Here is a 27,924-nt window from a genome sequence, read left to right as displayed (position 1 = left end):
GATTTCTATTAAGGAAAAAAACAGCTTGAAAAATTCAGGAATTCTTTTTATCAGAAACAGTGATTGAAACTGATTCCCAAAAGTTACCAACTTCTGTTTGGAAGCTTCTCCGATATCCTTCCTGTTATAAGTGACGTCGAAGGACTTATAAACCCATAACTTTAGTTCAGGGCAGTTTACTTTGCGTGCTTTGGCTACTTTCAGAAGACAGGAAAATTCAATTGAGACCAAATGCGCACTGGACGCGTAACAATTAAAATTTTTTATTAAATTAATAAAAAATATCTTGTAATACATTAATAATAGTGAATTTAGGATAACAAGAATTTTTCATTCATAGACTTCTCTCTAAATTTTCAATCCTTTTTCTCTTTCAAAAAGATTCTTTTCTCATCAAATAAATTACTCTAAATATATTTTTTTTCATTTCCATATAATCTTATTTTTAACATTTATAAGTTGTCTAGAAATTTTTCCTTTTTAAATCTGCAATATAAATACTCACTCTTTTGTTTTTGCCTTTCTAGTTAATATACCAATCTCTAATATCCTCAATTTCAATCAGAAAAGAAATTCAAATGTGATATCTCTATTTTTTTTCGTTTATGATGCACTTCAATGCACCAAACACATTAGAATTGCAATTAATTTTTCTTTCTCCCTTCAACACTGAAAAATTTTCTTTATCAACATTTATCATCGTGGAATGTCATTACTTTATTTTGCAAAACAAAATTAAAGGTGAAAAAAAATGTGATTTCCCAAGTCAACAATTTTCTCTAATTTTCCTTTCAAGAGTGAATTAATAAAAAAAATGTGGCTAATATGTGATTTACATGAGAAATAAAATCATCTCAAAATGTTACTTGCAATAAAATAGAAAGTACTTTATCAAAAGGAATTGCCTAATGCTAAAAATATAACATGAATTTACTTTGTTGCAATTTTTTCTCTCTCAAATATTTACTTACTTACTGTATCATTGTGAAAATTGTACGATTGAATTATTTTAATAAAAGAAATATTTACATCCTCTATGCACACTTCAAATAGACAAACTTTGTAAATTTTTCTCTCTCAGCATCTTTTCCTATGTATACAATTAAATCATTCATTTAAAAACTAATTTTGATTAGTGGTAGAAATATTACATTCATGTCTTCTTCCCTGAATAAGGGAAAAAAATACAAAAAATTGCCAAAAGAAATTTAATAAAAAAAAATAATATTTTTGCTATGCAAATAGAAAAAAACTAAATTGTAGTAATAATAGTTACTTAGTCAAAGTAGAAAAAATATATAAATATAGTATCATACAAGAATTATTCAGTGTTTTTTTCTTTCTATCGTGATAGAAATAAATTTTTCCTTCACTCTTCTTCGACTTGTCAAATCCACAGAATAATTTCCGGTGGCAAATGGATTTATAACATTTTTTCCATGATTTTTAGACACCCAGCAATAGATGACTTTTCTGGCGATTTGTCTTCTCATGACCATGATTGAGATTAATTGACTAAAAGCATGGATTTTTCCCTTCCAGCTCCATCCATAAATTTAAATCAATCGCGAAATTGAAATAAATATTTTATTAACTTTCTTTCTTGAAATCAATTTTGCCCTTTGCCTCTCTACGTTGAAACAAAATTTTATCGAAAAATTAATTTAAGAAAACTCTGCTTTGACGCTATTTAGGGCAACTGTACCAAATTTCGACCAGCTCGCAATCTCGGCCACTAGTTTTGTTGTTCAAATTTCCATGAATTTTTAGTTTTACCATATCCTAGAAATTATACAATGCAAAAAAAATGTTGCTTCGAAGGTGATGTGAAAGACTTAGGAAAAATTCCAGAACGGGAAGGAACTATGAGAATCAAGGTGTCCGAAATATTATCCAAAGCTATGTCTATATTTTTATTCATTTTAAAATGTATTAAGAAGAATTTTTAAGAATACAAAGACGATGAACTATCTGCAAAGTTCCAAGCAACACTCCTTTAAAAGAAGTAACAAAAAAACATTGGTGCTTCCATCCAACTATGCCGAAATTTGGTACAGTTACCCAACTGCTCGAACTCAAAGAGAGAGCACAATCAGCTTTTTTCAACTCATTACGGTTCTGGAGCTTAACCGGTAAGAGATATCAACTTCGAGCATTCGGTGACCCTCCCCACGCGCCTAAAAAAAAATATCTAGAGACATTTATTCCTTATTACGCTTATTAACCCCCCCCAGGGCCTCGAGTGGGTCAGTGGATAGAGTAGTAGCTCTATGACTGCGAGGTCTGGGGTTCAAAGCTGAGCAGCAGCAGAAAAAGATTTCTCATGCCATATCGGCTTTGAATTCGTCCAGTGAATGAATGAATAGTAATGTCAATGGTGCATATTGGCAAAAAAAGTGAACCGCCTAAACAATAGAGGCTGGTACGAGAACGAGTTTCGACATGAAAGCGGTACTTCAGTCGATACAAATATTCGCTGTCACTGATCCCAAACACACACCGAGAAGGGATGCTGTGATATAGTAACGGCACTGACTGCTCACAGAGCTGTGATATAGAGCGGCTACCCGTATCGGGAGATAAGATAGAATAGGAGTGGGGAAGCATAAGGGGCCCAATTGGTGACCTGGATGCATCGGAATATCCGAAATGGAGAACTGACCCCTGGCAAAATCTTATCTTTTCTTAACCCCCCCCCCCCAAGCAAAACTATCACCTCTCAAACCGTGACTTTTGGGTTTTTCTATAAAATGGTTATTGCAATTTCGTTTACTTTTGAAAATCTTTTGAAAGTACAGTACAGTAGACTCTCTCTCAATCGGGCATATGGGGCAAAATGTCATCCAAATTTTCGTGAAATTTGAGGGTCGACGTCATTGTAAATTCCACAAAAAACGCTCAATTATAAAGAATCATGATAAAACAAGAGGAACTACAGCGAATTTGAGCAAATTTGCTTCAAAATGAAACGTGAAAACTGTCAACAAATATTTTCGCCCGATTTAAAAAGAACCGATTGAGCGAGAGTCTACTGTAGCTACTGTACAGTATTCTCTCAAAAATTTGGGCATTTGGGATCGAAATGTCACCCGAATTAAAGAGAAATTCGGGCGTCAAATTGTTTGAAATACAACGAAATACAACGAGTGGAAAAAGTTCGGTGAAAAGCTGGAGCTTGACTATAGGACGGCAAACAAAACTTTCTGGCAAACAGTCCGAAGACTCCGAGGGAAGAAGAGCAATTCCATCCAAGGAGTAACATCCAAGGAAGGGAATCTTCTGACCAAAGAGGAAGAGGTTTTAAATCGCTGGAAAGAGTACTTCTCGGAATTGCTCAATCCTCAGCAAGGCACTGATGGTGACGTACCCATGAGTAAAGGCAGGGAGGAAAGTAGTCCTTCAGAGAGTGAAGTCCTGTATGCGATTAGTAAATTGAAGGATGGAAAAGCTGCAGGAATTGACGAAATACGTCCCGAAATGCTAAAACTCATGGGTATAGCGGGTGCCAATTGGCTCACGCGTGTCATTAAGGTGGCTTGACAAAGTGGGAGAGCACCGAAGGACTGGCAAGTTGGGGTCATTATACCCATATTCAAGAAGGGAAACAAGAAAGATTGCTCCAATTATAGGGGAATTTCCCTTCTGAGTTTGCCCGGCAAAGTGTACGCCAAAATCCTTGAGAGAAGATGCCGAGAAATAGTCGAACCCAGACTGGGTGAGGAACAATACGGTTTCAGACCTGGTAGAAGCACCACGGATCAGCTTTTTACCCTGAGGATGATTGTCGAAAAGGCTTGGGAGTATGCAATTCCACTCTATGCTTGTTTCATAGATTTGGAAAAAGCATATGACCGAGTACCGAGAGAACAACTTTGGGATGTACTGCACGATTACGGACTGGATGAAGAATTGGTAGGAGCCATTCAGTTATTGTACAGAGACTGTAGTAGCTGTGTTCGTGTAAACGTATCCAAATCGGAAGGTTTTCAAGTGGGTGTTGGACTGCGTCAAGGGTGTGTTCTATCACCATTGTTGTTCATAATATACATGGACAAGATTATGGAACGCAGTCGGGGGCGGAATGCGATTCGTATTGGGGATTTCAGGGTGAGCCATCTCCTCTATGCAGATGATTTGGTTCTTTTAGGATCTTCCGAAGAAGAGCTTCAGCGCACACTTGACCGATTTGTAAATGTTCGTGCCGAAACAGTTATGAAGGTGAACGTGGGTAAGTCGGAGGTAATGGTGATTTCCCGACAATCTGTGGAATGCACTCTACATGTTAGTGGAGACTCACTGACACAGGTGGAGAAGTTCAAGTATCTCGGGGTGTTATTCACGAGTGATGGTAGGATGGAGGCAGAACTCGCGTCGCGAATCGGTCAGGCTTCTGCAGTAATGAGGGAGCTTGGCAGAAGCGTGCTGAGGAAGGTCGAGCTTAGTCGACAACTTCGATGGTATGGACATGTTCAACGCATGAATGAAGAAAGATTCCCCAGAAAAGCTATGCAAGCCATTGTGAGGAGACCTCGGCCTCGAGGCAGACCTAGGACAAGGTGGCTGAATCAAATTCAGAATCTTGCCTTGGAACGCCTCGGGATCAAACCCGAACATCTTCCTGAAGTGGCGGAGGATCGACAAGCGTGGGCTGCTAATTTGGATGTCATGGGCCCGCGACCCCAAAGGGATAAGCGGTTGAAAATGAATGAATGAATACAACGATTTTTTCTTATTTTGCATACTCATATTAAGTTTTCATACTGATATTTATGATAAATTTCATGAAAACGCCTCAATAATGCAAAATCGCACCATAAATAAGACAAAACATGGCAAATTTGAGCATATTTGTTTCATTCGGAAACTTAAAAAAAAATGTCGATAAACTTTTTTTCAAATTTAACTGCTGCCCGATTTCAAAAGTAGTCCGATCTTAAAAGAGCCGAATTAGCGAAAGTCTACTGTAGTTACATGCTAACATTTCACCCCAAGACACCCATGACAGAAAAATACATCGAATTTACGGAGATCAAAGTTGAACTAGTTTGGAGGATTCATTTCTTAACCGATTTATAACACTTTCTTTAAAGGACACTTACGAGACACTTTTTACGGACCGAAAATCAGCATTAAAAATTACACCGATAAACAAATTCAATGAAACGCCTTACATCTAACCTTCTAAGTCCAACAGAGTCTGAATTGGTGTATTTTCTGCCTCCATGGACGATAAGGACAAAAATAGACCAAAAATTCAAATCAATTTTCTGACAATACCAATGAATGATAATTTTCGTTCTAATGAAAAATATTATTTATGATTATTGTATTTTCTAGTGCCAAGACGCTTTTGCTTTAAGAAAATTTTAAATATCAAAAAGTAATTTAAAAAAAATCATTCATCAGTGCGGTAATTTGAAATTTCGTCACTTTTGAACTTTAATATTTACTATATACCAAATAATTGGAGATTTGCAAAAAATATCCTAGATTCCTATCACGTTGTTCTTTGCGATTAGGCACAAACATTAGAAACGAATAGCTTTAGGTAGTCAGGAAAAACTATTTTCTCTATGGGTCACGGGTGACCCAATCGTCCTTAAAGGGTTAAATTTGGATTTTTTAGAAAGGTCTTGATATTTCCAATCCGGACTCAATCGGCAATGAATCACTAAAGCACCTGTAAATGACTCATATTGTTCAATTTTTTTAGTTATTCTTTCACTGAGAGAAATCCGAAAAAGTTAAAATAACATTCCGGAAATGTTAATTTAACCCTTTTTAGGTGTATTATGGGTTAAAGTTACCTTTCTTCCATGTTGATTTTACCCTTAGAAAGTGTAAAATTAACATTAAAAAATGTTGATATACTTTTACACCCAAAAATGGTAGTTATGACGAAAAAAAGTTAATCGCAGCCTCTTTTTTTCTCAATGTTGTATATACAATTTTTTGATATAGCTAGAGGCCAAACGGTAAGAGATATCGACTTCGGGTTTGCGGTGACCTCACCATAAGTCTAGGGGAATCTCCAATTCGTGAGTTCCAGCATTCTGCAAAGCCGGGACGCTTTGCCATAGGTTTTATTTTCAAGAACATTCTTTGAGAAAGAGCTGGAATTTATAGAACGCTATTTTTACGTGCATCATAGAGCACTCGTTCTAAGATGCAAGTGTCCCGAGTTTGCATCCTCTTTAGGACACCAGGAATTTTTCTGGCGTTAAAGGTGTTCGAATTGCATCCAGAGAGCTTCACTGCACTTGATTTCATAAAAAAAATTATAAAAATGGAAGTCCCGAACTCCCCTTGCGGAAAGGTCTAAGTTCCTCTATGACACGTTGTGTCACCATTATTATTATTATCCTTTGAAGATTAGGAGAACATTTTAGCTCAATCTCGATCAAGAAGAATCTTTAGTTTGCTTTTTATCAAATTCAAGCATACAATCATTTCAAATAAACACTCACTGCCTTTTTCTATTAAAATTGTCCTTTTTTGTCAGAAAAAAACATAAATTAGAATTTGAACGAAGTATTTGATTTTGAACTTCAATCCTCTTGAGAGTTTTTTGAGGCATTGTTAAATGATAAAAGCTCCACAAAAGTCACCAATTGCTTGAATGTCTCCCGAGGAGTAAAGTCCCTCATTAAGAAATTCTTTGGATATTTTTCTTGATGGAAAATTTCATGAGAAATTATTCTCAATCGCATGAATCCTAACACATTATCAATTAATGTTGTTAAAATGAATAATTAATGAACTTGCGCACCATTTGAGACATTTGTCTATTCTCCCTGTTTTTTTTTTCTTTTATAATTTGCTGTCCAGCCTTCCTCTCTTAGGAATTTGACGGATGAAGATGTGTGAAAGTTCTGGATACTTAAAGTGGTAGCGGTGTATCCAGCATTTCACTAACAAATGTCTCCAATTGCTTATCCCCAATCAAACGAAAGAAGAAAAGATGATCGAGACACTTGAGGCTGATAGATCGGAGAGCTGGAAGTCGCAGGAGAAGCTGCGCAAAGCGTCCATCATCACCTGGATGTTCAGTGCGACAGTGTTCATCGAGACATGCGTACACTTTCTCACGCAGAACATCCACATCCTGTCGGCATTTCAGTCCACGAATATCTGGAATTGTGGCTGATTTCCGTTGAGCAACGGTTTCATTTATGGACAAAATTAAAAATAAATCTCTCAATTACTCACCTGGATTAAACAGTATTATCGCCTTAAGACATCCCAATTCAGCTCGATCCATATTCAGTCGCTTCATTTTCACACTCAATTCAGACAGGATGCGATCGAAGATGGGCGCAACACCAGCTTGCTGGGCACTATTTCTGTGCAATGTGAAATTGGGGCCCAAGCACATTAACTGAGGCTGTCGCACAATTGATCGTCGATCGATTGTACCATCGGGATTTGTACGTTCTGTGTCGAGATACTATACAAATTAAATAAAAATAGAAATATTTAAAAAAAAATATATTCAAGCTGTTTCTTTACCCCTCAATCAGATAGGAAAATGTCCATTGGCATTTTATTTACTTATTTATTGGAATTGTTAAATTGAAGAAGCGTTTGGCTATTTTTTATACTTAGAAGACTCACAGATAGGGATCTGCGCCCGGAGTGTGCGCATTTATGCGCGCTGCGCGCAAGCTGATATTTACGACGCAGCGCGCAAAGTATATTTTATGCGCGCAGAATGCGCGCAGCAGCAAAAAGTGGATAATAATGGAATATTGGATATCCTCAATTTTATTGCTTGCATTCTATAAACAATTCTCTTTGGTCACTTCATTTTGTGTGAAATCTTAGGTGGAGACAAGGGTGAAGCGTAGATCGTGTGACTGTCAAAGTAAGAGCGACAACGATATGCTTTTGCAAAATTCCCTTTTCCAAGAAATTCCAAATTTTATGCCAGAAAAAAAACCGCGCCACGAATATCCTTCCTCTTGTCCCTCTGTGCCCAAGATCGAGGATGTTAGGGACAAAATTACACATTCAACATTCCCCTCTGCCAAGAAAGTCCATTTATTTCCTTTTATTAAAGTAAATACTTATGGGTATTCTACGGGCAATAAAAATTCTAAAACAGTTTACTGGCCTCTTGGAATAATATTTCAAAGAAAAAACACGATAAAAATGGCCCAAACATCCCAGGTCTCCCCTACTAAATTTTATCTGTCCGCAAGAAAAATGTTAGAGCTCTGTTTTTAATCGAAATATTAATTCTTACTCTTTCAGAAAGAAATAAATCAATAGCACTTGACAAAAAAGACAAAAGTGTAAGAGGTAAAATTTTAATCGATTGAATTCCACTAAATTTAAAAGTTGTGGGAGTAGCATTAGGACTAATTTTAGAAATTCCGTATGATCAATTCTAGAAACCTTCTGGGATAATTTTATTAATAGAATACCTTATTTTAGAAATTTTTAGATAGATTTGAAAAATTTTCCAGAAACAACCAGAAAACGTGGAACAGTAGAAATTGTGCACAAATCACGCACTACCTCAGCACAAACCGTGTAAAGCCTTATAAATCTTCTTCTCCTTTAATATGAAACAGTTAAAATTGTGCACTAAAACTGTATAGCTTCTGCTTAAAAAAATCTAAATTGTGTGCAAAACCTACATAACCTTATTATAAAATAATTAAGATAGTGAATAATACTCGCACAGCTTAAACATAAAATAGTAAAGATTTTGCTAAAATACACTGCTCAAGCAGAGACTGTTTAACTAGCCGTTTCATACTTCAGCAAAATGATTAATTAATCTTTTATGCTTAAGTATTGAGAGTTTTATGCACAATTTAATCGTTTTCTGTTTAAGCTGAGCGAATTTTATACATAACATTGTCTAAGTTCAGTATTTTTCGTAACTCTACGGACGATAGGGACAAAAATAGCTGAAAAATCAATAAATTTTTCTGATAAAACTATAATGAATGTTAGTTTTCACTTTAATGAAAAATATTACGTATAAGTAGTTGTACTTTCTAATGCTAAGCAATTTTGCTTTTTAAGCAAAATTTTCGCTGGTATTTTACAAAGTTTTGAATTATAGTTGTCTTATTTCTAAAAATTGTCCAAATTACATGAAGATAGTATGTGCATTTGGAAAACATTCGAGAAATAATCTAGCCACCTATTAAACATTTTATGTTATTATTATAGACAAAACATGAACATATTTTTGGACATTCTTATATGGTTTTATAAGAATGTCTTGGCTTTAGATATTGTAAATGCAACGTATGCTTATATTTTCTTGATATTTTCAACGATTTCAAAAGATTTTTTTTAAACAAATACACAAAATGACGTAATATACATAATTTAAATAGGGCTATTGAACCAATATATAGTTTTTTTTTCGTAAAAGCAAATTAAATACTTCCTTAGTTCTGAAAAAAGTCGTACGTTCCAGATATAATTCAGATTGAGGGACAATGTTAAGGAAAATGTTAATTTTAAGGGCGATTTATACATAAGGTATATACCAGTAACAAAAAATATTCCGTGAAACCATTTCTTATTACCTAATTTTTCCCCAAACGTGTCACTTTTTTCGGAACAAAATACACTGTGTAAATAAGGACGAATCCACAGAGAAACTAAACACTTTTTCTGGAAACCAGGAACTGAAGCCTTTTTGTTGAATGGTATTACCCTCTTCAGTCTCAAATAAAATGTTTTTCGCGTAAAAAAGTTTGCGCGCAAAAATAGAGCTTGCGCGCAAGAAAAGAAATTGCGCGCAAACAGTGAATCTTGCGCGCAAAAGTCGAAAATTTGCAAATCCTCCCTCACCTCAGCGCGCAGCGCGCAAGATTACTCCGTGCGCAGATCCCTACTCACAGAACAATCTCTTTTTAGTCCTTAAAACAGAGGTGTGCAAGAAACCGTTGAAACCGAATTAACGTCAAATGAAACATGTACGTCAATGGTCAAAACGCTACTATAACAAACTTATTTTGACGTTAATTCGGTTTCAACGCGGTTTCTTACACACCTCTGCCTTAAAAAGTTATTTGTTCTATTTTGAATAGAAAAATAGAGTCCTATTTAATAAAAGAGTCATTGTATTCTTTTGTGGTGCTATTCCAATTAAAAATTAATGTTTTTTTAGCACTTTACTGCTCTCCAGTGCTTCTACGTTATCGATTTTTGTGTCTATTGGTTTTTGTCACGACTATTTGGTGGATTTAGAACAAGGCGAAAACTAGTGAAAACAGTAGAGACAACAACCATCCTAAAGACCAATACAGTAATATTTTTAATTTAAAATAACTAAAAATATGCTTGAGAATAGAAGGAATATTAAAAAAAAATGATCGAGCAGTATAACAAATTAATACAAAATTTTAAAAGTGGAAAATCGGACATTTCCCTATTTTTTTTTCAGACGGTTTGTGGAATTAAAAAGAAATACTATACCTCTATACTCCTCCAAGCCACTGAAGCAATTATCAATTCATTCCAGCCAGCTCTTAAGAGTGTCACTTGATCCTCACGTTGCAGTTGTGCAAAATGAGGCATCCGCCTAGCATATTCAATCAACTGATAAAGCTGCTTATTTGCCATTTGGCATAAATGCGACACAGCTCCCTAAAACGACAAATCACGGGAATAGTTCAGCACCGAAGATCACCATAAATTGTATTAGATTTTTATCTCTTCCATTAAAAATCCATTAATTTATACGATCAGTGTCAATGTGATATTTCGTGTTGTTCAAGGTTCTTACGCAAATTGTTAAAAAGCCATTTTCCACCTCATTTCTTTCGCATCATTCTCTGAGAGACAACACTCTTTAAGTGAGATCAAGACAGATCACATAGGAGTTGTAATTGAAGTGTGCAAAATTCAGCGAAAAATCGCTTTGTTCGAGTAAAAAATGTTTCACAGGGAGTCACGGAAGTGGGAAAAAACTGCTAACTGTTAGATCCTTAATTATATTGCATATTTTGTAGTTTTTTTTGTTTTTGTTTTTTAGAAATCTGCTGTGAATGTCTTTTAGCACTTTATTGTTCTCAAGTGCTTCTACATAACCGACATTTCATTGGTTCCTGCGTCAAGTCTATTTAGTAGATTTAGAACACGGCGATGACTGGGAAAAACATTCAAGACAGGAACCGTAATAAAGAAAAGTCGATAATGCAGAAGCACTTAAGAGCAGTAACGTGCTAATTAAACATGTTACCGGGGTAATTCTTGTCCTGGACATTTTTTAGTATATGGCTGTTCTCAAGTGGTTCTGCATTATCGACTTTTTTGTGTTCTTTCCTGTCCTTGTCGTGTGTCGAAACCACCAAACAGTCGATACATGAACCACGACAAAGAGTCAATTATGCAGAAGCTTATGAGAACAGTCATGTGCTAAAAAATGTCCAGAACAAGGAATTTCTCTTTTCATTTTTCAATAAGAATAACATATAATTAATCAAGCACGGTTGAAGGGAAGACCTTTACTATTCAAAATTTTAAAATAATTACAAATATATAAAAGCACAGAGTTTATGGAATTTTCGAAAGTCTTGTAAGCGGTATCAAATTTGCTAAGATTTATTTAGGCTTTAAAAAAGAAACTAGAGAAAACACAATGTAAATTCTTTCAAAACTGATATATCCGGTATGTTAAGCGATATTCACAAATGCTTAAAATGCATTTTTAATTTTTTTTTAACATAATTAAATTATTAAGGCATGTACGTTAAATTATTAAGGATCGTACGCGAAGAATCTATCATATAAAAATAATATAAAACAACTTCATTTCCAAAATCTGTGTAATAAATCTTTTAAAATTTAAAACTTTGAATCTTACCTTATATTCTGGCGGAACCATTGAATTTGGTCCCACCCTCAAGTACGGAATTGCATTATCACCACACGCTTCACTCTTCTGCTCAGCCTCGAGGATCCTCTCGATCGTCAGATCGCGAACTGAACTTGTAGGATTCAGATCGTCTTGCTGAAAATGCATTAGTCAAAGTAAACAAAATTACTTGTTTTATTAAGTTATTAATACTCCTTGAAAATATATTCTTGAAAAAAATACCTTTGTTGGTAACTTGGCTCCTCGCTGTCTCTCTTCCTGAACAGCTTCCCTCTTCATTCCACAAGCTAGACATTTCTGATATCGGCAATACTGACATCGATTTCTCTGCCGTTTGTCAATGATGCAGTTTTTATCCTCACGACAAGCATAAGTCAGATCCTTTCTAACAGTCCTCTTGAAGAAACCCTTGCAGCCTTCGCAACTATAAAACGCACAATACATTAAATTCATCTTGATTCAGTCAACGGAAGATTTTATTTTTATAACACAAAGCATTTTACTGTGAAAAAGCTGTTGATCTTTCGACGAAGAAGCTTATTAGAATAAAAAAAAAAACACGTGATGCGTCTTTTATACAAAAGTTGCTTATGATTCTGGTTTTAAGGAAATAAGATGTTAATATGTCAAAAATAATAGGTAAACCCTCTTGTAAAACCATCCAATGATAGAGCAATTCTAGTGGCATTAAAAATACCTGTTTAATAAATTAATCAAATGGATTCATACATATTTTGCTGTTTCTTTTTTTCGTGTATATTAAAATTACACTGTCATTCCGAGTCTCAATAATTTTAAATTTTTATCTCTCTTTTGAACTTCTCGCAACAATGATTAAAATTCTCTCTCATAGAGATGAGGTGAGAGAAAATTTTATATTTATTAATTACTTTTGTGTGGATTTTGCCTTGACTTTTTTTCTTCCTCGCACATTAAACCACATCTCACTGTGGTGATGACATTTTATCAGAATGTATCACGCTGTGAAGATGTTGGTGAAGGGTTTATCAATATTGTAAAGTAACATTATTGTGGTGATATTAAAAATCTTAGTAAGGGAGATTGGGGCAGAATTAGCCAGCAAATGATTTAATTTGCCTATAATTTGGGAAAAAACATGTTTGAATCAGACTGATAAACATTTCAAAGAATAGAGAGGGAGTAAATTACTCTGACTGAATAGTATTTTACTCAATATTTCTTCTAAGGAAACCTATATAACAATCTAGTGTCTAATTCTACCCCTGACTAATTCTGCCCCGATTTTTCCCTATATGTTAGTATATATTTTTTACTATAAATAATAAATAAATCTTAAATATATTTAATTTTAGAACCATTCAGTGATAAAAACAAGAAATCTTACATTAAATATTTTTAGTGTGTGTTTAAAAAATGGTAAAACGTTCCAGTTTTGCAGAGTGATCGAACTTACAAGATAGAGCTCTCCGTGAATTATTTTTTCGCGCGGTTTTTTGTCCATTAGAGCAAAATCACATTGACAGTAAAATGCTCACTGTATTTCGTTAATTTACGCATTTTCATAGCAATTCTTACGCAAATTCTCGATTACCGCGTTACCTTATCTCATACTCGGTGGCCCTAGGTAAAAATAATATAGGAAAATTGAAGAAATAAAACGAAAATGCGATAGGGTAAGTGTGCCAAATTTCGGCATAGTTGCATGCAAGCGCCAAAGTCTCAAGTTTGAAATGTAATATTTTAAATACAAATTGATTTTTTTTAATTCTTTCTTCTGAAAGAGTGTTGCATGGAACCTTATAAAGAGCTTACTGTCTTTATTTAATCTAAAATTATTCTTAATACATTTTAAAATGAATAAAAATATAGACATAGCTTTGGTGCCCTATTTCGGCCACCTTCATTCTCATAGTTCCTTGCCCTTTAGGAATTCTTTCAATGTCCTTTTCACGTCATCTCGTTTGTCGAAGCTACAATATTTGTTATTCTTTTGCATTGTATAATCTCTAGAGTACGTAAAATCTAAAAGTTCATGGAAATTCGAAGAACAAAAAAGGTGGCCGAAATTGCAAGCTGGCCGGAATTAGGCACACTTACCCTAAACGGTGAGCAAAAAAACTGTAAGAGAAATTATTCGTACAGTTTTTTTTTAACCTAAGACTAGAAGTTGAAACCTCTTACCGTTTAAGTTCTAGAACGGTAACGAGTTGGAGAAAACACTGATTTTACATACTGCTCTCTCATCGAATTAAATTAGTAAAACTATAAGTTTGAATCCAAATGGGAATTCAAATCTACATAGCACTAAATTTTTATTTTATATGTCGCCTGGATGTTACTTTCTTTTACAAGTTCGTAATAAAAGTAAACTCTATAAAATCATCTATTAATAGCTCTAGAGGCCAAACAGTTAGAGAAAGCGAACTGAGACATTAACCGCCTTAACCAATTCAGACAATGTACTAGAAATACTTGAGATAGAATGTTCAAATTTTGGAATTAGTTTCTTACATATTAAAAGATGTTTTTTTTTGAAAAGAAAAAAATATATCTATTATGGGGCGCGGGGAGTTGCTATTAAACACAAGTCCTAACGGTCACTGAATTTAAATTCTGTAGGGGAGACTGGGGCAAAAAGTCACAAAACGGATATTTTATTTTTTTAAAAGCTAACCGAACACCTCCAAAATTTCTAATTTGGGAGAATTAGAATAATACGACATCAGAAATTGTTTCGGTTTTTGTTACTTTTTGCTCCATAGCTTTTGTTACTTTTTACCCCAAGTGGTCGTTTTTAAGAAAAGGATTTCTGGAGAAAAGAATCTTTGTAAAATTCTAAAATAGGTAGCGGATTTGTATTCAAAGAATATCCAGATAATTTGGGAAATATTCACCAGTACATCAAATTTAATATAAAGAGCTAATAATTGTTATCTTCTGCACGGAAAATATTTCAAAAATAGGGCTAAAAATTTACATATTTTTTATTTTCTAAATTCCTTGTTCAAATTCTAACAAACTTACGACATTGAAGAAGACCTATGGAGGCTATCTATGGAAAAATTTTTAAGCCGCTATCTTATTTATCTTGGAAGATATTGAATTTTAAAATTTTCGATTTGCGACTTTTTGCCCCAGTCTCCCCTACTAATTAATTACAAACTCTATTGATTCAGACAGAGTAACTATACAATAAAACAAATTCGCAATCAAAATTCAAATAAGAAAAGTGGAAAGAAATTAGCAAATTCAACGGGATGTCGAATATTCCGTCCGCCATTTTGAACAAAAATTTTGCATGACTTTCCGCGAAGCGAGAAAAGAACAATAAAATGTATTTTCATATCTGTCGGGGCTATTTTTACCACGTAACTGAAGAACTAAAGTAATTAAAAATCCATTCCCGACAGTAATTCGAATATCAGTTGCCCAGGAATAAATTATCAAAAATTACTCTATTTGCGTATGATGTATAATACCATGGTAAGGAATGGGTTAAGGGCACTCTTCAAAAGTCAAACCAATAACCGTTAACATAACTTTGATTTTCCACATACCACTCCCATCCTTTCCAAAACCATGCTTTTTTTTTAGTCCAAAACCGTGTAATGATTTTTTTCATTGTTCATTCATAAATGAGAATATCGATTAATTGTTTCTGTTAATGTTTTTTAAAGGTCAAAAGTACATAAGGCTCAAAATGCGTAGTTTACAACCGGATGGGATCGTGTTTGGAGTAATTGGAAATGCATCGGAATCAATGTGAAGTTTGAATTATAATTCCGGTTGCTTACCCGGGTAACACATCCTCATGACTAAGGACACTCATCCTTTTTTCAGGCTGAAAACTCAGCCTTTTCTTAGCTATATTGATATTAAGCCTGAATTCTGATCGTTTTCAACTTTACTCCTAAGAGACATTAGCGCTCCGCGGTGACTAGATGTGTAAATTCTACTAGAAGGAATTTCACAATTCTGCTGTCACTTGAGGAGGAAAGTGCAATTGTAAACATCTTGACTTGTTTTAGTGTTTCACCTTTACAGGTGGAAAGTGTAAATGTAATCTTGGTTCAAAAGTGTGTTGTGCATGATCCGGCAGTGAAAGATCACCAAGAAGAAGGAAAAAAATAGTGTTTTGGTAAGTATGCAAAAAATTTTCTTGGTTAGGGTTTTATGCTAACAAAATGGGGCGCTATGCTTCCGAAAATCACTATTAGCTTGTTAAAACCATAGATATAATACTACGGATGGGACAAAATTTTTGTTCGGGCGTCCTCTCCCTATTTACTCTGAGGTTAAAACAGTGAACAACAACTGGCTAATATGTGGTACAGGTATTTGTGTTGCCAAAAAAGGCGATTTTTGCTTCTCAGCTTGTCAAAGAACATTCCAGCAATTTCTTTTGTCCGGAAGGTTGTTTCTTGGCAAAATACTGTCCGGAAATGTATTACACTCTGTGAAAAGTGTTATTGAATGCTAAAATTTATATTCACGTGCTTTTATTTGTTTAATTATCCTCTCGACATTCCTTAAAACTGCCTTAGTATTAAGGTTAAATTAAGTCTGAATTCATCTTAAGATTCTAATTTTTTTTAATCTTTTTATGATCTCCGTCGCATGGTCTCTACGGCATCAGACATCCATCTTCAGCCACACAAGACGGATTTTAACACTCCTTGCAGACAATACATGTGACTTAAGTATGACAGGAAAAGGGTCCAAAAAGCCAGGTCACAAATATGATCATTTTACTATTTTTGTTGTTTAAAAAATTCTATTTTTTTGAAAAAAATCCTGAAGTAATATATAGAACATAACATATACTCCCTACCCTTAAAAAAAATGAACAAAAAGACTTAAAAACTTAAATTAAAATAAGAAAAATATTTATTGAATTTGTTATTTATGCAAATAGAAAATAATGAATTAAATTAATCTGTTATTAAGAATCTTGTATTTCAATTGATTATTTATTTTTTCCACGGCAAGAAGTGTTGTTTGCTGATTTCAGGCTGAAATGAGCCTGAAACCTAAGGTATCATTCAGGGACAGATAAGTTGCCCATGAGGATTCAGGCTGAAAAAAGTCTGAAACCTAAAGTATCATTCAGGGAAACTTGGTCTGAATCTGAGTATTCAGGCTTATGAAAGCAAAAATAATAAACCTGAAGTCAGCCTGATTTCTAAGGTTTTGAAGTTCCGCTATCCGCCACGAAAGTAAGAGCGCAAAACTGTCTCATTTCCATACACCACCTCAGGGTTTTTTTTAAGGGCCTCAGGAGATTTTGAGCCTTAGGACCTGAAAGCTCAGGCTGAATTCAGCCTTTTTAAAGGATTTTGTGTTACCCGGGATATAAACTTTTAAAAACAAAATTGAATTGTATTAGTCCTGTAACGGCTATTCACGAATTTGAGCATTTAGCAAAGAGGTGGGACTATAAAAAATTTCTTGGCATGTAATCTTTTTTAGAGATTGTGTATAATTTACCTGTATACTCCGTAGTGTTTTCCACTGGCTCTATCGCCACAGATTGAGCACAGATGCTTGGATCCACTGAGCGGATGATTGGGCGGATAGGGTGATCGATTGGGAGCATTTTGACTATTGAGCTGGTTTGGTGGTGTGGATGTCTGCATGGAAATTTGACCAGCATACGAGCTCGGACTACCTGGAGTACCACCATTGCCAGTGGTACTGCCACCACCTCCGCCAGGTGAGAATGATCCCCCACAGTTCCCATTGAGAAGTGCTGTATCTGGCTTCAAGTCAGGCGGCGATATGGGACCCATATGCCCCATAAGCGTAGGATCGAGACCTACAATGAGATATAGACATCTTAATTTAGTGTATACATCTCAAACCCAGAAAGAACGCGAAATGGGAAAAAGGGGAAGAAGATGAGGCAATAAAACACCGTAAAAATGTTTTCTTTTTTTATTGCAAGAAAAAAATAGCAGATTGTGAATTTATGTGTGTTCCTTTTTGCATATTTAACCTTGACGCAAGCTGCATTAGATCATCATCGGAGAATAGCATCAGAATACAGATGCAGTCTACATCATCAACAGAATAAACTATATAGAAGGAACACAGACAGATGCACTCAATCACATATGCGGATTTTGAATGAGAAATTCAATTCACTTTCTACCAGCAATAACTTGTATTTTAACTTTGATTGAACTTGAACTTTAGAAGAGAAGTTAATAAATTCTACACAGATTATCTCATATTCTAAGAAAATTGTAGAGAATTCTTTAGAACTTGAAAATGTCACAATTCTATTTGTGATACCGTGTTCCATGTTTCTTTTTTTTTGTAAGCAAAGAATTTTAACTAAAGTTCTTTCTGAGTAATTACTTGCAGTCCATCTGCCATTCCCTATACCTAAATTCCTCAACTATAGTTTCACTAAATATCCCCTTACGAGGACCTTCTAATTTGGAACACCATCTCTCGCATCTGTATTCTATTCCCGTGTATATAGAGTATAAACGACAAAAATTCAACATTCTTGCTTGCGGTAGTTATAAAAAGAAGAAAAAGTAGCCACATTCGTCTCAAATATTGAGTGTCCTCCAATTGGTTGTTAAACTGCCTCCAAAATTTGCACTACTTGATTTGTTTTTTGCATTCACACTCTTTCCATTCAAATAGGTCCCAGACGCTCTAGAGTGAATAAATTGAGAATTCAAGATGTCTGTCATTGAGTGAATTTATGTCTCATCGGGCAAAAATTATTTTTGAATCTTTTGCAATTTTCTTTTGCAGCTGGGCATATCGTCGCATCAATCAGTAAATGTTCAACACTTATTTTTCAATTTTCAAAATGTTATATATTAAGAGATTTTATAATGTGTTGCCAATTTAATGTAATTTTCAATGCTTTATTTAATTAAATTAATTATTAATTAAACTAATTATTTAATTAAATAATTAGTTAAATATGCGCTCTTTTCTATAAGCTTATTATGTCAGAAAACTAAGATATGTAATTTTTTATCTTTATTTCGACTTGTCAGAATATAAGTACAGTAGAGTCTTCTAAATTCGAACGCTCGGGGGGTATTTTTGACGTTTCTCACCTCCCAAATTCGAACGATTTTTTCAAAACTAACGAAATTTTTGTGAGATTGAATTGTACTTTGAATCAAATTTTCGTACTTTTTCACAAGTTTTAGTGGTAACATACTTCCATTTCATTTTATACGATCATAATGTATGTAAACATTCAGGAAGAAGCACATAAATATGATTTGCATTCATCCAGAATACGAACTTTTTAACATAACCTCACACAATTGACATTTTGAATCCAAACGTCGTCGTTCGAATTTGAGAGATTCAGATTTGAGAGACTCTACTGTAGAATAAGTCCATTTTTTGCAAAAATCGTTTTTTTCGCTTTCGGGTACCTACTCCTTGACATCCTCTAATTTCCCTGTGAATATTACACAGAGAAGTAAATTATTCCCAAAGTTATAAGGGTTTCTGTTGTGGAGGAATGCGGCCCTGCATGTGGAACGGGTGTGGAACGTAAGCTTCCCTCCACAATAAAATAAGACCTGTAGAGAATGTTCCTCCTCTTCTGCGCTGACCGCACAAGCGATCACATCGCCCTAAGCAAACTCTAATTTGTAATAGTTATCAGTGAAGTAAATTAATTTAGTGAATTGGAAAGTGGTGTCTCTCTATTCCTGCTTATCCACTCGGCATTTGGGCTCCACCAGAGTTTCGGCGACAACGCTGGGATAGTATAAATCTAACCCTTTCTCTCCCCTTTCAGGTGAGAACATATCAGTTTCAAATCTTAAAAATCCTATACTCAGCATGTAAAATTTCAACTTGAAATTGCTCTCCTGTAAAATTGAGTTATGTTCTAGGTTAGTTCAAGCCTAGTGCTCGGAGGTCTTGAAATCCTGAATAACAACCAATTTTAGTGTGTGTGTTTTTGTCATAATCACTAGCCCTTTATATGCAATTCCAAGTGGAAATTTTCTCAAAAATTTGATCAAATAAGAAATTAGTGGGTTTAAGGTTTAAGCCATATGACTAAACGTTATTTCTGAATCTGAAGATCGTATAAGTTTCTCAATTTGCCAAAGGCGTATGTGGCCCGACGTTGCCCTGATGGAATCACTGGTTAAAATAAAAGGGTCAAATTGATCCTTTTCCGAACCAATGGATCATATTTGATCCTTTGAAAGGTTCACTTGTATCTCTTGAAATTTTGTATGCATATTTATCACGATAGATTAGGTTTTATCGCATAGGGTGGAATCACCAGTTCTCGCCAGTGCCCCACTTCTCGCCACTTACATTGAAATAGCTATTTTTCGCAATTTATGAAATAAATGAGTCGCAATTTTTTGTATTGTTTCTGCTTCTACGCATAGAATCGAAAAATAATAATTATTCGTTTTGGATTCACGATTTTGATCACTTTTTAGAGCAATATTTTAAGCAAGTGCATCGAATCCAACATCTCTTACCAAATGTACTAAGTGTCGTCAAATTTTCATCAGGCCAAAAATACCTATTTGGGTAAATAATTTGTCTATTGAATATTTAATTGCACTTGTGGAATACATAAAATTTGTATTTAGTCAATTAATATTTCATTTTATATTATTTTTGTATAAAAATGAGGCATGGCGAGAAGTGGTAATATTCTGGAATTGATTTTACCACCTGTCGCCATCTCTTTTCAATAGGCGACGCTAACTTCACTTCGTACATTCTCAGTTGTCAAATCTGCATTGTTTACTTTCTGCAAAAGCCCCATAATTTGATTTCTCAAATAAAAGTGAAGAAAAATCATTTAAAGAGAGTAATAATAAAGTGATCACAAGGAAAGAGAAATGGTGAATGTATTCTTTTCATAGAATTGCCTAAAATAACCGATTGTGGTTCTTTTCAAGTGGGTGGCGAGAAGTGGTTACAAATTTTACAAAACTGGCGAAAAGTGGTAAAAAGTGGCGACGAAATGGTTATTTTTGCATTATTAATAAAAATCAGTTTTTTAAGTAGTCCAGCGTTATGTTCTAGGATTATTGTTTTCACGTATCTAGAGCCAATACATCTAAGTAACTTTGTGTCAAATTTGACTTATCTTGTAACAAGGATTCAAAAGTTATGATTAAATGAATTTAATTTTTTCCTAAACATGGCGATAGCCGGTTATTCCACCCTACTTATTATTCAATTAATATTTCCGTCATTTGAGCGAGAACCAAAGATGACTTTTTCATTGATTTTATTCTCCGGAGTTAAATAGGTGTCCAAACAGTGACCCTTTCATCTTTACCAGTGATATACCTCCCGTACTTTTGGACAATTCTAGGACTTCCTAATGAAAACACAGACTAGGTATTCAATTCAGTAATACCACTTATAATTTTATGTTCGATATAATGAGAGTAAATCATCAGAGAGGGAGGAAATAAACCTTCCTAATAGTTAATCCAAACTTCGCCACCATTTAAACCGCCTCGCTGGTCTCGGCTAACGATAGTTTCGCAACGATTTTGTTGTAGAATTAATTTTTCATCGTAAATCACTATCCGCTTAAAAAACGGATCTTACGTTCCGTTTTTGCAAAAATTCGTAGAATAAAATGCGATCGATTATAGATATTTTTTAGATCATTAGTATGGAATCTAAACATCCAGTTTATTCGTGTAAAAGTTAAACTTTCTGCGATACTTTTAGTGGTTTAATACCGGTCCTAATATAGAGTTTTTCAATAACTCTATTTAACATAGATAACCTAATGATACCTGTAGTTATTTATAATCTGTCCAAAATTTTGTTGTGACTTTATTAAACTGATTAACTCAAAACCTAATTGCAAATTCTGTAGCAAAAATATTGAAATAAAAGTTTGCCTCTTCTACATCCAATAAAAATTGTGACGTTAGAACTATTGCTGATGTAAATGAGAATTTTGTATGTGTATTTCAATATAAATTGATGCAAACCACATTTTGCAGGCGAACGCCTGGCATTTGGTCTATTGACCATCGCCATTCCGCCTGTAGACTAAACATACACGAATTATATGAAAAACGTCTGACAAACCTTCTGCTCCATCTACACACATATCACACCGCCAAATTTATATATCTATGTTATATTGTTCTTAATATGGTTAAATTATCCATTTCCTTAACCCTTGAGAAGCTGTTATTCTTTTCTAAAGTTACCCTCAGACATTATTTATGGGTCAACAGATTGTTGTTTTCTTGGCTTAATTTAGCACATGAGTTGGGATTACATTATACTTGTTAGGTAGAATATCTTATAGAAATTTTATATGTTAGCAAATCCCAAGTTCCACGAATGAAAATTGAGATTGTTTTTGCGGAAACTCTCAGATTTCTTTCATGTCAAAAAAAAATCTTGTTATTAGTATAGAATAAAGTATCAAAAGAAAATGATCAAGTTTCAATTAATTAAAGAAAATCTAATCAAGAAAACTGCACATCATCTATCAAATATTAAATTTTCAACACTCACATTTACAATAACAAATAATATCCAATGTGACTGACTCTCAATCGCCAGATAGTCTCGGTCTTTGTGTCTTTCAATTTATACTAAATTTGATCTCAATGGAGACCAAAGTGTTTATTAATAAGAAATTGGCACATTTCCTTCCTGTCATTTTGTTTTGTACAAATATCCTTTCTTTTATCTGCATAGAAATTGTCATTCTCAAGACCCCACTCATCATCATCATCATCAATGCGGATGAACTTCACATGTAAATAATATACCGAGTTATTTTTTTAGATTCTTATGCACGCCTCACAATATTGCCAATTACCAAGATGCAAGTTAATATTTTTAAAATGAATAAATTAGATACAATTATTGAATTTATTCACATTTCATCATTCTTTTATGTCGCATGTCGGCAAAGATAAATTGTTGTTATTGCATACGCGATAGCAATTGAAAGGGATGTCAATCTACTTTCTTGAAAATATTCCATAAAATTTTTTAGCAATGTCTGTATTCAATCCTTTTGAGAAAAGTCTCTCACAAGTAGAATAATTCCTTATTTAATTCACATCAACAGATTTATTCAATCTAGATGAATTTATTGTGTAATTTTATCACTCAGACATTCAATTAATTTTCACGACATGAAGTTCCTCCCACTAATACCAGAAAAATTTGCATGTTAAAGAGAGAATGGATTATTATTAGCATAATTGCTACCATGACCGTTGATTTTAATACTTTATTTGCGATGACACATTGCACCATTATCCATATTTTACTGCGTAAATAGCTCATTATTCATTGTTTGATATTGAGAAATTTTCTTGCAATCCATAACACCATATGTTTGTTCATGAAACCACTAAATATCACGTCAATTACTTCTTAACAATATTCCTTAAAATATATTAATATGAACTAAAAATAAAAGGGAAAGATTATAAAATTGAAAGATAGAAAATTTGTTGCATTGGAAAAATTACCCAATACAGATTGCCTCAGTATCATAATGGTATGTTTCTAAAAAAAAGAATGCAAAAAGCTACATAATTCTTTAATTTAAAGATTTTTTAAAATTAAATTTATATGGTTTGCATTTTTTTTCATAGGACGTAGGTTCGATGCAAAAAGCGAATTTTCTTATTAGCTTTAGAAGCTCTTTTACGTGTAATGATTGTATTGCTTATTCTCATGTTATTTAATTTTTGTCCATAAAATTCAATTACATCTTCCTGAAGTGTTGCGGATTCTAATAAAATGTCTATAACTGCCTAACACAATTTTATATAATGTAAAAATGTTTAAGAGCAAGAATTATTGCAAACTATTCAACATCTATGCACACTATTAAAATAAATTCCGTGTTTGTTGTGTGGACGGTGGAAGGTAGATATAAAAAAAAGCATCTGCAACTTATAATGACAAATAATAGAAACCACTCTCAGTCTACCGGATAACTACTATGTATATTAAGTTGGTATATAGAAGTAATTTCAATGGGAGAATTTGTGATTTCTAGTATACTTTTTTGTATACTCATGCTATGTACACAAAGTGTTTGTATGCCGTGCTGAAGGCCACAACTAATTTCCATCAAACCGCATGTTATCGTTTCTAATGGATCAATTGGCAACATTGTGACTACGATTACTGTACCAACTAATCACTAACTCTCCTTATCTCCTTAGGTCCATCAAATTTTTTTTTAAAGTTTAAAACTCCCAACATTATTTGTTTGAAAATCACGAACAATATGGCAATTATCTTTTAGGAAACATAACAAATAAATAAAACAGTTAACAAAAACAAAGGTCTGTAATTGTCAAAACACCTGTTCGTGTACCGTGGCTAACTAACCAATTTTTTAAGAATATCATCAACCAGTGGAAGATGTTGAGACCGTCACATAAGTAATATATGGTTGAACTGTCAAAATTTGGGGAAAAAAAAGTTGCAAGATTGAATTGTTCAAACAACAAAATTAATCTTGAACAAAGAGAAAAATCCAGACAAGTTAAAACATGATAAAAAGAACTGGAGTAATATTCCTAATTCATTAAGGAGCATTAATCGCCATAAATGAGTAGAAATGTCTGATATCTATACGAAAACGATGGCGAAGACTTTACAAATTTCTTCTATAAACCGCATAAAACAGGCCCATATTCGGGTGAATGGGGAATTTTTATAGCCGAAACATAACAATTTTTTATTTTAGAGTTAATCAAGTCATCGTGTACGGTAAAATGTATTGTTTATAACTAAATAAAATATAATCACTCTGTCATACCAATATTATAACTATTGACTGAAGAACTGTCATTTCTTGTCCATTTTTCTTTAAGTCTTGCTCAAATATTTTCCTCAAATGAATAAATATTTGTCCAACGATTCAGTCACATTTTTTGTGCCTCGTGCACTTTCATCGCGTATGAAAGTTTAATGCAATAATTGTTTTCCGTCAGAGGCTAAAATATTAGTGAACAAAATTTCATTCCCGACTTGAAATTCTTAAGGGAAAGCTGAGAAATTAAATAAAACAAAATTGAATAAATTTATTGCTTTTTACATTACATCATTTAAAAAACTTATGGTTCTTAAATTTTTACTGCGTGTACTGATAGAATACAGCCCTTTAAACAATAATTTGGACAAATATCATTGCACTGCAATGTTTTGTGTATCATTTATCCATTAATTTGAATTTGGCGTCGCCAATTTTCTGTATTTTTCCACGCCATAATCTTCTTTTTGTTCTGATAAAATAAAATCAAGATATTGTAACCCGAATAAGAAAGAAAAGCAGAAAATAAAACACATTTATATATTTTAGTGATTATATTTATAAGATGTCGTATATCATATTTACATTTTGTAGACTTCTTACGTCAATAATATCACTACACAGCAAGCATGTCAAAACACTGAAAGATTATGCTTTTGATAAACTTTTTCTGCATTCTGGACACTCATTCTGCAATTTTATTTCATAACAAATGATCTGGAAGCTGTCCTAACGCTTGTACTTGCGGTACACTGCAATTAAAGGAGGAAAATATTAGCTCTCACAAACGAAGTGTTAATTCACTACTTTTTCATTATTTGCACTTACTTTGTAAAATTTAATGCCTTTTATCTGTATACCCGATTTTTCTGCACATGCTGGTGCATTTCGGAACTCTAATTAATGTGAGACATCACTTTTTTCACAAATTTTCACTCGCAGATGAACTTCTGCTTAGTAAACAAAGTAGAATTTGACAATCTGGCAGCGTCATACAAAAAGAAGACAAGTTGTATATAACTTGTGTCTTTTATGGAACAAATGTAACTAAAATATATCAGAACATGATGTTCATACAATTTCACGACATTATGTGAACATAATGGTATGAATATGTAAGATAAATATACTTTAGAAATATTTGACATAGTTTTATACATTTTCACTCAAAAATAGATTATATTATGACTTGTTTATAGATCAAAAATTTTTGGTCGTTATTTTTTAGGGAAAATAACAATATTTTAACTGGAATTTATCAAACAAAATGTATTATATGTATTAATAAAAAATAACTGATATTTTGTTTACAATTTTTAGTCAAGTTATTATACTGACATTCAACGCACATAATTTTCGTATAATTTACATCCATTGCGTTAATACATTATATTTCTAAGAAATAGCTCGATTACGTTGATAATATGTTGGTTACATTTGAGACATACATTATTTGGATATCAAATGCCCCTTGGGAGGATGATAAAAAAAAGAATTGTTAAATCATGTGCTAATAAATAAAGCACTTCTTTTTATTAATTTCAATCATTCCAAAATCCAAAGCACAGTTTATTGATTAATAATCGTACTAGAAGTACCCTTGACACTTACAAGGTTTTCTACTTGAAGAAATTAAAACGTTTCTATTACCCATTTTTCGAACCAAAGAATTAAGGATACTAAACTTTAAGGACTTTATGTTTCTTTTAAATCCAGCAAGGGTATGGATGTCAAAGCCTGAATCAAATAACTTTGATTCAGATTTTTAACACAAACCTCCAGGAAAAGCTTATCAATTATCATGTTTATTTTACTATCAAATGGTTTCATATTTTTATTAAGACACAGATTGAACATAATAGAATTCTATGTTATCATTATCAATCTCAGTATCATTTTACAGACTCGTATGACAATAAAAACTTCCAAACTACACTGTAAATTCTTTGAAGGTCATTTAAAAAAAAATAACTTGACCACGATAGAGAAATTATCCTTGGAAATATTGTGAAAAGGAAAACTTTATCCTTCAACGAGAATTTCTCATTAAAGTCGGCAGACTGTAAAATAGTCTTGATTCCCATCTGAATAATTCAGTTGCAGCAAAAACGCCCCAAGAGCTCCTCTTTCAGTCTCCTTTCTAAGGTCATTGCGGAGCGCCCTTCAGTCATACCACCCCAAATACCTCATACCACATCGAGAGATCTTCAAGTTGCATTCACTTGGGGAAGGTCGTGAAGGTTACCAACTATATTCCACACACAATGTTACATCGGGAAAATCAATATTTTGAGACACACAGCAATAGCATTAAGTCACATCCCCTTGCTTCAACAACCAACAACTGCTCTACGCCAGATCTATCTAAATCTTTGTTTAGATAAATTTAGATTATGCTTTCCAGCATAACACAGAGTACAAGGCAAATTTCCAAGTTCGATTTTTCTCATTGCTTGAAAATTTAAGATTTTTTTTTTGTATGATAAACTTCGATGGACCACTAATTCAGATTTATTTTAAGACTGCATTATGGTTGCATAAGGAGTTTCATTGATTCCCAAGGGAATTCATCCATAGTCTGCCACCCTCGGTTTTTCAACATACACAGTAAAAACTTTTGGACACTGACCAAAATATTGGAACAAGTTTTCCTTGGAACAAATTTTTTTTGGAATCAATTTGTACCTAGAGAAGATATTTGTTTGTTCCAAAAAGTTTTCTTTACAGTTTCGTTACAAAATACAGTTACAATTTTGTTAGAGTTTTCTTTTGGAACCGTTTTGATACAGTGGAATGTCTACAAATTTGAGTTGATTTCGTTTTATACAAATTTGTTCCCGAAATTTGGAACAAAATTTGTTGCACTCGGCTGTTTTGTTCCCACTATCAAGAACAAATTGGTACTTATTTTTTATAACAATATTATTCCTACATCTGTAACATATTTGTTCGAAAAATTTTCGATGTCCGTGGACAAGGTAATTTTTGGAACGAAATTGTTACTCATATGGGGAATCTTTTTGTTCCCATTGTCGGGAACAAATCCGTGTAAGTGATTTCGCCTTACAGTTAAGGCCTATACTTCAGTCGAGATGGATTTCGGTGGCGAAAGTCCATAAGGAACATCAAATAAGAATCAACTTAAGAGTATTTTATACAGACGCGTGCATGACGAAATCATATGCGAGTGCTGGCAGCAAGAGGGGAAAGGAATCTCGAATTAAAAAAAGTGAAACCATGTAGCACGAAAATTGTCACAGATTTGGCGTCCTCTTCACTTCAGTGACGGGTGACTGAGTGT

The 27,924-nt window shown here is 33.6% G+C and overlaps 1 protein-coding gene across 15 annotated transcripts in view; it reads right to left on the bottom strand.

Moving 5' to 3' along the window:
• Positions 1-239: 239 nt before the first annotated feature.
• The window catches only part of LOC129803780 (protein ultraspiracle), a 49,134-nt gene continuing 21,449 nt past the window's right edge, over positions 240-27,924 (bottom strand). For 7 of the 15 annotated variants that reach the window (XM_055850578.1, XM_055850570.1, XM_055850572.1 and 4 more), the window contains 6 exons: positions 17,318-17,645; positions 12,071-12,272; positions 11,837-11,983; positions 10,447-10,617; positions 7,210-7,447; positions 6,395-7,131 (listed from right to left, as the gene is read on the bottom strand). In XM_055850578.1, the coding sequence (XP_055706553.1) occupies positions 6,881-7,131; positions 7,210-7,447; positions 10,447-10,617; positions 11,837-11,983; positions 12,071-12,272; positions 17,318-17,645 (1,337 nt within the window). In that variant the 3' untranslated portion in view covers positions 6,395-6,880. Of the gene's footprint in view, positions 7,144-7,209; positions 7,448-10,446; positions 10,618-11,836; positions 11,984-12,070; positions 12,273-17,317; positions 17,646-27,924 lie in introns of all 15 variants that reach the window. The other 8 variants (XM_055850563.1, XM_055850568.1, XM_055850564.1 and 5 more) reach the window with 2 other exon arrangements.

Source organism: Phlebotomus papatasi, chromosome 2 (genome assembly GCF_024763615.1).
Source record: "Phlebotomus papatasi isolate M1 chromosome 2, Ppap_2.1, whole genome shotgun sequence".
NCBI classification, from domain to species: Eukaryota; Metazoa; Arthropoda; class Insecta; order Diptera; family Psychodidae; genus Phlebotomus; species Phlebotomus papatasi.
The sequence above is the reverse complement of the archived record's forward strand: the minus strand, read 5'-3'. Positions and strand labels throughout refer to the sequence as shown.